At 25.1% G+C, this 10263-nt stretch overlaps 1 protein-coding gene across 5 annotated transcripts; it reads left to right on the plus strand.

Moving 5' to 3' along the window:
* Positions 1-2242: 2242 nt before the first annotated feature.
* LOC122510910 lies at positions 2243-6664 on the plus strand. Of its 5 annotated transcripts, none has more exons than XM_043625867.1 (9): positions 2243-2264; positions 4272-4379; positions 4549-4683; positions 4857-4985; positions 5140-5452; positions 5565-5705; positions 5763-5834; positions 6260-6467; positions 6541-6664. In XM_043625867.1, exons 2-6 carry the CDS (start codon positions 4326-4328, stop codon positions 5645-5647), a joined length of 714 nt encoding a protein of 237 aa, XP_043481802.1. In that variant the 5' UTR covers positions 2243-2264; positions 4272-4325; the 3' UTR covers positions 5648-5705; positions 5763-5834; positions 6260-6467; positions 6541-6664. The 5 variants fall into 5 exon arrangements, with proteins under 5 accessions (XP_043481802.1, XP_043481801.1, XP_043481803.1 ...); XM_043625866.1 differs by lacking the exon at positions 2243-2264 and adding an exon at positions 2283-2707; XM_043625868.1 differs by lacking the exon at positions 2243-2264 and adding an exon at positions 2726-2804.
* The last annotated feature ends 3599 nt before the right edge of the window (positions 6665-10263 follow it).

The following is a 10263-nucleotide window of genomic DNA, read 5'->3' on the forward strand; positions in this document are numbered from 1 at the left end:
CTATATTTTATATAATATTATTAAAATTGTTTAAATAGATAAATATTGTTCAATTAGTTAAAAATAACTAATTTAATAATAAGAATTTAATGATTCATTAAAATAATAATATTTTTCTATTAAATAATCAATGGTAGAAAATTATTACTTTTTTTCAATCACATTAAATATCAGGATATTTCCCGGTTTTCTAATTTGGTATAGACACACTGTTAAGTGTATTGGTCGAAAGTAAAACCCATTAAAGACGGTTACCACTTATAATAATTATTAAATTTATATAATTCAAAATTTTATTTAGAAACAATAATGGAATGTTGCGTATGTTTTGATGTTCTTAATAATAGAGAAGAAAATTGTACAATTTTGCATGGGCACATTTGCCACAAAGAATGCATAAAATTATGTTTTGAAAGGTATTAAACAAAAAAATTTTTTAAACTGAAATATATACTCAGGTTTGATAAATAATTATATTTTTAAATTCACATCACTTTTCTAAAGGTTTTCCTTTACAAATACAGGAAAAATGTACAATTTGCACATTTTTAGGGTTCCGTACACCATAGGTGTACTGACGGAACCCTTATGAAATCACTCGTGTGTCCGTCCCAGCTACGCAAAGTTGGCTGTCCCCCCCCCCTTAACTTTTACAAATCTCAACCTAGTGAGCTGAAATTCGGTAGGGATCTTCAGTTTTAAGTGTAGATTACAGGAAAAATATAGCAAACTCGATTGACGGACATATTTGCGAACTAGGAGGGAAAGAAATTCAATTTTTTCGAAAAAATTGCAAAAAATGACCCTGTCCCCCCCCCTAACTTTTACAAATCTCAACATTATGAGCTAAAATTCGGTGAGGATCTTAAGTTTCAAGTGAAGATTACAGGAAAAATATAGCGAACCCGATTGACGGACATATTTGCGAACTAGGAGGGAAAGAAATTCAATTTTTTTGAAAAAATTACAAAAAATGACCCTGTTCCTGCGGTTAACTTTTACAAATCTCAACCTAGTGAGCTGAAATTCGGTAGAGATCTTCATTTTTAAGTGAAGATTAAGGTAAAAATATAGCGAACTCGATTGACGGACATATTTGCGAACTAGGAAGGAAAGAAATTGAATTTTTTTGAAAAAATTGAAAAATTTACCCTGTCCTCCACCTTTAACTTTTACAAATCTTAACTTGATTAGCTGAAATTCGGTAGGGATCTTCAGTTTCAATTGCAGATTACAGGAAAAATATAGCGAACTCGATTGACGGACATATTTGCGAACTAGGAGGGAATTGGTTACCTCCACGTGGTGCATCTTGGAAACAATATCATTGAAAAAAGTAATGATTTTTAAAAATAAAATATTAAAAAAATTTTAAATTAAAATAAATTTCAATGAAATTGGCAAAATACCAATAAATAAAAAATTTATTATAATTAATAATATAAGTATCTTTTGTTAGTTTATATCCAATATATTATTTTAAATATTATCTCTAATCAGGTAAAATATATATTTTTTGTTATTTGTAAATAAAACATAAGAATTCAATGTGGATTATAGTTATAGTTTTTTTTAATCTATATGTAATAAAAATACAAAAAAATATAAGAATATAATAAGAATATAATATAATAAGAATATAAGAAAAAAATATAATTTAATAAAAAGTAAAATACATAAAATGTTTGACATATAAGCCCATAGCTAACATCAAAATTTTTGTGACGTAAAATATGCTGAATATATGTTCCAAAATGCTTTTAGTATCATTAATTAAAGTACATAAAGTAAATAAAAAGTAAATAAAAAAAAAAAAATTAAATAAAATATCTTAAAAATAACTAACAAAACATCTTGAAATAAGATAATTATTTTTGCACTCATGTAAATATGAATAACACTTACCTTAAAAACATCAATTTTTGGAAAAAAATTTTATTCTCTTTATAAAACACGTGATAATCAATAAAATTTACGAAAATTTTTATCTGAATTGAAACATTTTTTAAGTCACAGCAATAAAAAAAATTTATTTGTAATGACAAAACATTTAAACCATTAAGTATGTAAATGCCTAGAGTGTAGAGATGTTCGATTTCGATTCGATTCTTAAAAAAATGGACGATTTCGACTTTCCGATTGGATTTTTGTAATCGATATTTATTAATCGATTTCTCTGTGAATCGAATCTTGAACATACACTCAGGGTTGGGCGCGTAAAATACCCCAGGTAAATTAAGTGGTTTTTTACGGTAAAATACAAGGTAAATTACTTCACTAGTTTTTGACACGAGGTAAATTACTGGAACATAACCTCCAAACTATCAAACTAATTATTTAAAATTTAAATAAACCGATGAGCAAAGGTGGCAAGCATCGTTATATATCATTATACCCAACATTCTTTAATATTTTCTTGCAAATTGAGGAAGAATCCGACAAACAATCGGATATAATATAATTTTTTGTCAATAATAAACGATTTAAGTAACATAACCTAAAATTTAACAAATGTTTCTTATTGAGATCTGAAAAATTCGTCTTCTTATTTTAAATTACGAAATTATGACATTGGAATAACTTTTGTTTTAACTGTACATCAGATTCTTCTTTAATGTAAGGTGATTCGTGATTTTGTTTAATTTTATGTTTCTGCAACATTGTTGACAACACAATGTGAGGTTATAAACAATTTCATTTGAACCAGGTAATTTCAATGGAGTTGAAGAGAGCTGGTTTTTCTCAAGAATATCCTTTTTCTTGCCTTAAACATTGTGTAATAAAACACTTTTTTGTGATAAAAGGTTTTTAAATCTTAAATCTTAATCTTTTTACTCCAATTGTATGTATTCACCTTAATTGAATTTATGAAATCTGAAAGAGGTAAATCATCTATGTTTGCTTTAATCATTGGTGAATCTTAATGAAATGAGTTGTGTTTGTAAATAAATTTTAAGTTGAAAAAAGTATATTATAATGAATAAAAAGAAATAGTTAATTAATGTATATGTAAGTAATATAATAATTGTATATTTTTCTAGTTTGTGACTTTTTTTATATTATAAAAGTACATAACCTATTTAATTAACTCATGTGTTGAATGTTTTGTTTACATTAAAAAATTTCTTAATGACACTGTAAGAAATTGTTATTGAAATTTCATATTACCCACGATATACATAAAGTTACAACAAATTATCGTATTAATTTTAAATTTTGATTATAAAATTTACTCTTTATATTAATTTTCAACAGAAAATCATATACTGAATATAACCTTAAAATATATTTTATTCACTTTTTTTTCTTGAACGTTTATAATTTTTATATAAATATTGTATAAAATAATTATTAGAATGTGTTTAAGTTATTAAAATAAATTCTTTTTTTAATAATAAAATTAATGACATATACATTGAAAATAGAATAATATATTTTTACGAAATAAAATTTTTAAATGTAATAAAATTAAACAAATATGTTGAACTTCAAATACTCCCTGTAAATTTAAACATCCTACCATATAAAATTTCACAACGTTTTTATTGAAAATTCACACGTTGCTCGATTGTAACTTTATGTACAACTTTGCTCCTGTGAAAATTAAACATTTCTGGTAAAATTAATGAAATTATGTTAATTGAAATGGACTATATAATTAAAATTCTTGTAATCTAGTTATATTCATACGACATTGAAATGAAAATTTTACACATTCACATGAAAATTAAGAAAGGATTTTTTACAGTGATATAGAAAAGAAAAATGGATATTTCGATGTTTATTTTTCCTTTTTTTTTAACGTGACAATAATTTTCTTTTCACAGAATGTTAAAGACAATTAATAAAAGTTATATAATTAAAATTTTAAAAAAATAAATTATTATTAACGAAGAAAAAAGTAATTTTACTTTATATAATTTTATCCATCTGAATTTTAGTTTATCTCTACGTGTAAATAATTATTTTCTTTATGAGTAGTGTGTTTTCACATTCTTTATAAATAAGGAGAATAAATATTAACATTTTATTTTTTTTTTTTTATATATTTTGTAAGTAGAATGAATCGGTATATTTCAAATTACACAAGTAGATCATGTTGAACAGGGATGCCAAAACTAAGAGAATTCATGAAGAATACATTGAAAAATGAAATTAAATATTAGTATAAAGCCTATAAAATTATTTATTTTAAAAATGTCGATACAATTTAAAATTCAATTTGATTTAATTTTTAATTATTAATTTTTTCTTTTAATTTATAAATGTAGGTAGTGGAGAGGCTTTTAATTTAAACGCAACCTGCAATTAATTTTGTCAAACTCATGACAGAGGAACAACATTTGAAAGTAGTGAAATTAGCAAATGGATTGGAAATTGTAAGTTTAATATAATTAAAGAAAACGAAATTAATTTACTTATTTATTTAATTAATTATTTAATTAATTAAATATAGTAATTAATTGTATTATAAATTTGTTTTCAAAATAATAGAAAGAAAAGGAAATTAATAATCTTGAATATTTATTTTCTGTTTTTAAAAAAAAGGATAAAGGAAAGATGAAAATAATTACTGAAGGATGCGATACGAATGGAGTAATTGATGCTGGAAAATTGAAAGGAAATTTAGAGAAGGAAAGAAAAGAAGAAGAAGAAGAAGAAGAAACAAATGGATTGGAAATTGTAAGTCTAATATAATTACAGAAAACGAAATTAATGTACTTATTTATTTATTTAATTATTTAATTAATTAAATATAATAAGTAATTGTATTATAAATTTGTTTTCAAAATAATAGAAAGAAAAGAAAATTAATAATCTTGAATATTTCTTTTCTGTTTTTTTTTCAAAAAAAGGATAATGGAAATGTGAAAATAATTACTGAAGGATGCGATACGAATGAAGTAATTGATGCTGGAAAATTGAAAGGAAATTTAGAGAAGGAAAGAAAAGAAGAAGAAAATGAAACTAATGGATTGGAAATTGTAAGTCTAATACAATTACAGAAAACGAAATTAATATACTTATTTATTTATTTAATTAATTATAGTAAGTAATTATATTATAAAATTATATTCAAAATAATAAGGACTAAGCAAATTAATAAAATTAAATATTTTTTTTCTATTTTAAAAAAAGAAGGATAATGGAAAGATGATAATGAGTAATGAAAAATGCGTAACGAATGGAATAATTGCTCCTGGTAAAATTGAAGGAAATATAAAAGAGGAAAAGAAAACAGAAGAAAAACTTCAAAAGTGTGATTCAGTAATGAAAGGAAAAGTGAATGATGAAATGGATAAAGAAATGAAAACATTAAAACAATCAATAGAGATGTTAAAAATGAATATTATTAAAAAGGAAGAAAAACTGGAAAAGGCGATTAAGAAAGTAGAATTTTTAAAAAGTTACATTTTAAAGGAGAAAACCGTTTTAGAAAATAAAGAGCAAGGTAAAAGTAATAAACAATAATTTTAAATGTCTTTCTTAATAAATAAAATTATTTAAATTAAATATATTTATCACTAAAATGTCTTGAAAAATTAATTATTCACTTTTTGTAGATTTAAAACGAAAAATTAAATATGATAATTGTGAATTACCAAAATCAAAAAAAAAAGAAATATTCAACAACAGTAGAAGTTGATGATGAAAAACCTTGCACCTCGAAGAGTGTGGAAAAGGAAAATGATAAAGAAAAAAAGGTAAATAAAATAAAATTTAAATATTATAAGATAATTACAAGATAAATTAATTTACAGGAAAAATCTACTTGTGAAAATAAAAAAGAAGAAGGAATAAAAAAAACCAAATATGTTATGTACGATGGAAAGGTATATATTATAAATAATTACTTGTTGTGTGAAAATAATTTTATTTAATTTGTTATGATAAAACATAATTTAAAAGATAATATTATGAAAATTAAAATTTTAAATTTTTTAATTATTTTTTAAAATTTTTTATCAATATTTTTATATTCAATAGATGGTTATTAAATGGAGATATTCATTTATAAATTTAAAAGTTAATAAATCTTTTTAAATATATATAAAAAATTAAATAAATAAATGAAGAAGAAATTTACATTGAAATAAATGAAAAAAAAATTATTACATTAAAATTCCTTCTTATAATAATAATAAATATTATGAAATAATAAAATTTTCATAATATTACAAACAAATACAAATTAAATAAAATTTATAAAACTTATATTGTTTATTTATAAAATAAAAATAAATATTAAACATTTCAGATTCATATTGGGGGAGACATTTTCATTAGCAAAGAGAATTGGAAAAAAGCTAAGAAATGCACTACTTATTCTAAAATGTGCAATTGTTTAGTGACATCAATAATTCCAGAAGACTTAAATTTATACTGCTTTAATTTATTAACGGCGAAACCTATAAATGGAAAAGCTAGAAAATTATTTCCTGACAATGTAGTAACAGTAATAAAAGGTGAAATAATTATTATTATTATTTAAAACCAAATAAAGTAGTAAATTGATAAAATAAATGTTTAATATTGCAGATATTGTGAAAGATGACATGATGAAACAAAATAGGTATAGTCCAAATGATATTGAAAAAGAATTAGGTGAAATTAAAAATTACATTTCAAAAAAAATACGTTCACTTAATAGAAAAAGCAAATAAATTTCAATTTGAAAAGTAAAAATTTATTATGCTTTAAAAACAATTCTTATTATATAAAACTCTTTTTTATATTAAAAACTAAAGTAATTGTAAAAGTACAAAATGATCATACTAATACAATTATAATAATATTAAGTTAAACAATTAAACAATTAAACAATCTGTATTATTAAAATAATGTATCTTTAATTGTTGAAAAATAAATGGAGTACAAAAAGTAATTATTAAAAAAAATATTTACTATTCCTATGATATAAATTTTTTTATTTTTCTTAAAATGAAATTCTCTTATTTTGAAAATTTTTCAACATTTTGAAGGATTGTATTTTATAATATGAATAATAATATTCGTATTAAATTTTTTTCCTTAATAGAGTCAGTCAGTCAGTCAGTCAGTCAGTCAGTCAGTCAGTCAGTCAGTCAGTCAGTCAGTCAGTCAGTCGGTCAGAATATATATTTTATATTTCTGAGAGTTTTATAAAGATTTCTTACATCATAATAAAGAATTCTATAAATATGTACATTAAAATTTTGCTTTAAATTCAAAATCAATAATTTACATAACTCTAATGAGAACTCTGAATTTATAAATTTAAAAATTTTTTTTTTAAATTTTAAATTACTGTAACTTTTTTGATTTTTGATTTAGAACAAAATGTTATTAGAAAATAATAATAGAACTCTTTATAGCGATGCTAGTACTCTAATAATAATTATAAAAACTATAAATTTAAAATTTTTTTGAATTATTAAATTTCTGTAATGTTTATAATTTTGGATTTTAAATAAAATATCATTAGAAATACTTTGGGAAAATGTCAATCATTGGTGTTCAAAACATCTAATTGCAGAGCCAATGATGAGGCAACAATTGGCCAAGTAATGGCTAATTATTGTCAATGTAATTACAAAAATTAAATATTTTTGATGACAAATTATAATTAACTAGCAGAGCTACGCGCGCTAAAGCGCGCGCAATATTTCTGTTTTTGTCTTATGATACTCAAGACCTTATTTTATTGTGTGTATATAAAAATGTGACTAAGACTTTCTGATCCGTTTTTTTCTTCTTCTGAAATATTAGAAAAAGATTACAAATTTGTTTAAAGCATTTAAAAAAAACATAAAACACGAAAACCAAAAATTAAATTTAACACACTGAACAGTTTTACGACATAAATATAATAATATTTTTTTATTTTTATAATTATTTCTTTAAATTGTCAGTTTTCTGGAAAAATGTATTATTTCAAGAATTCGTTATCAGCAAAAAAGATTTGAAAGTCACCCAAGTGCGAAATTAAAAACGGCCCAAAACTGGCCCAGTGACGGCATAGTCAGTGCCTACTCTTGGCAGACAATAGTGGCCCGACTGTCGGGAGGTTAACCGCGGTAGGCCGTCGGCAGCCAATCATCGGCCGATTCTCGGTAAACATTAATGGCCCATTATTGGCTGCCATTACTCCCCAGTGTTGACAAAATTAAAAAAAAATATATTTTTTATTTAATTAACTAATTAATTTATAATATTTATACAGCTTATTTCCCTAAATTAAACGCAAACTTACAAATATTTGAAAAATTCTTACCGCTCGCGGGGATCGATACCTGAACCTGACGCACCACAGCCTAGCACTCTGACCACTCTGCTACTCTGACTTGAAGTCGAGAAAGCAAAAGGGTTCTTATAAGCTACACTACACTGACCGATACTGTGCCATTATTGGGCCGAGCTACGTCCCAATATTGGCAATTATAATTTGCCATCATAGATACAAAATGATAGAAATTAATGTGCTATTCCTGGGCCAAGCTACGTCCCAATTCTGGCAATTATAATTTGCCATCAAAGACACAAAATTTTTGCCACTAATGTGCCATTAATGGGCCGATGGTCGGCACATCACTGGCAATTGATTTTTGCCATTAAAGATTGATCAACTTTGCTATGAATGTGCCATTATTGGGCCGAGAGCTGACCCAGTCTTAAAAATTTGAAAATCTGACCATCGGCGCCATCATTGGCCCATCAATGGGACATTTGAACACCAGTAATGGCCCAGTAACTACTGCCAATTCTCGGCAGACATTACTAGACCAATGATGGGCCATTTTTGCAGTCTTGGCATTTCGCACTTGGGCAGTTACAAAACATGCCTTTTTTAAACTCGTATAAACTATTCTATATTGTACAATGTTTATAAAACGTTAATGCAATTACAGATCTTCTTCAAGATGATAAGGAGGTTCTTTCGCAAATAGAATTAACATTACCAATTTGTTGAAATTTGTACCACTGTTAGATAAAGGTTTTAAAAAAATGTAGTTAAATTTTTGACCTGTTGGTACTTGTGAAAAAAATTATAAGCGTCTTTGTTTTTAACTTTTAACATTGAGTTTTGTGAGAATTTGAGTACATTTTCAAACATATTTACTCACCACAAAGTACTTAACATTAAGAAATTAATGAAACATTTTTTAATACGAGACAGATATATTGATTAAGTATCTGTTAAAAAAAGTGCCATTAGGTACCTGTGAGAGTTGCAATAAATTAATTTGTAAAAATATTTTGTTTTATACAGTATATTGATCAGTTATTTAAACGTCTGGCAACATTGCACACAATTTTCGACTCAAAACTAAATGTAAACAAGTCATACCAAACATTTGCAACACGACTAAAGAAATACAGTGTTGCCAGACTTTCAAAGTACCAAGCAAGTCAAATTACAAAATAATGGTTTTTGTTTCGATTAGTTCAGTCAAGCGATAGAAAAACTTTATATAAATTCATTATACATTAGAAGAATTATTTTATTGAAGTATTCTTCCTTCTTTGGCAAATCATTGACACCGAGATTTATTGATAGTCATGATATAAGCCGAGTATAAGCTTAGGGGCCGTCCATAAACCACGAGGACAATTTTTTATTAATTTTCGATCCCCCAATCTGATATGGAACAAAAATTTTTACTTTATGCAATTGACCTTAATTTTGTCACTCGGTGGTTTTTAGGGACTCTGCTTACGAATTTAATGTAAGTTTTCATAAATTTAAAATGGTGGATCCAATATGGCAGAATTTTCTTTTAAATTTATGCAATTCACCTTAATTTTGTTACTCTGGAGTTCTAATACCAGTCACGTAGCTATTAATGTCCTAGGAGCGCTCACTGAAAATTGACTTCTGTTTTAGCACTTGCGTCGACGCACGACAGGCGAGCGTGTATAGAAAAAAAATTTTTAATTTCTCTTTCCCATATTATATTTCCCACTTTGAAATTTTGAAAACAAACATCGTATTTGTAATCAGCGACCCTAAAAACCACCGAGTGACAAAATTTAGATCAATTGCATAAAGTACAAATTTTGTTCCATACTAAATCCGCCATTTTTAATTATGGGAATCTAAAATCGAATTCGTAATCAGCGACCACGAAAACCCCTGAGTGACAAAATTAAGGTCAATTGCGTAAATTTTAAAAAATTTGTCCGACATATTGGATCCGCCAATTTGAATTTCTTAAAAATAACATTGAATTCGTAATCAGCGACCCCAAAAGCCTTCGAGTAAGAAAACTTAGGTGAATTTAA

This window comes from Leptopilina heterotoma, unplaced genomic scaffold (assembly GCF_015476425.1).
Source record: "Leptopilina heterotoma isolate Lh14 unplaced genomic scaffold, ASM1547642v1 Lhet_773, whole genome shotgun sequence".
NCBI classification, from domain to species: Eukaryota; Metazoa; Arthropoda; class Insecta; order Hymenoptera; family Figitidae; genus Leptopilina; species Leptopilina heterotoma.

What these genes read in the sequence shown, in the direction of transcription:
- LOC122510910 (XM_043625867.1), top strand. Translation starts at nt 4,326, where the DNA reads ATGACAGAGGAACAACATTTGAAAGTAGTGAAATTAGCAAATGGATTG. An exon ending in AAACAAATGGATTGGAAATT is followed by an intron (nt 4,684 to 4,856) that starts GTAAGTCTAATA and finishes TTTCAAAAAAAG; the next exon opens with GATAATGGAAATGTGAAAAT. An exon ending in AAACTAATGGATTGGAAATT is followed by an intron (nt 4,986 to 5,139) that starts GTAAGTCTAATA and finishes TTTTAAAAAAAG; the next exon opens with AAGGATAATGGAAAGATGAT.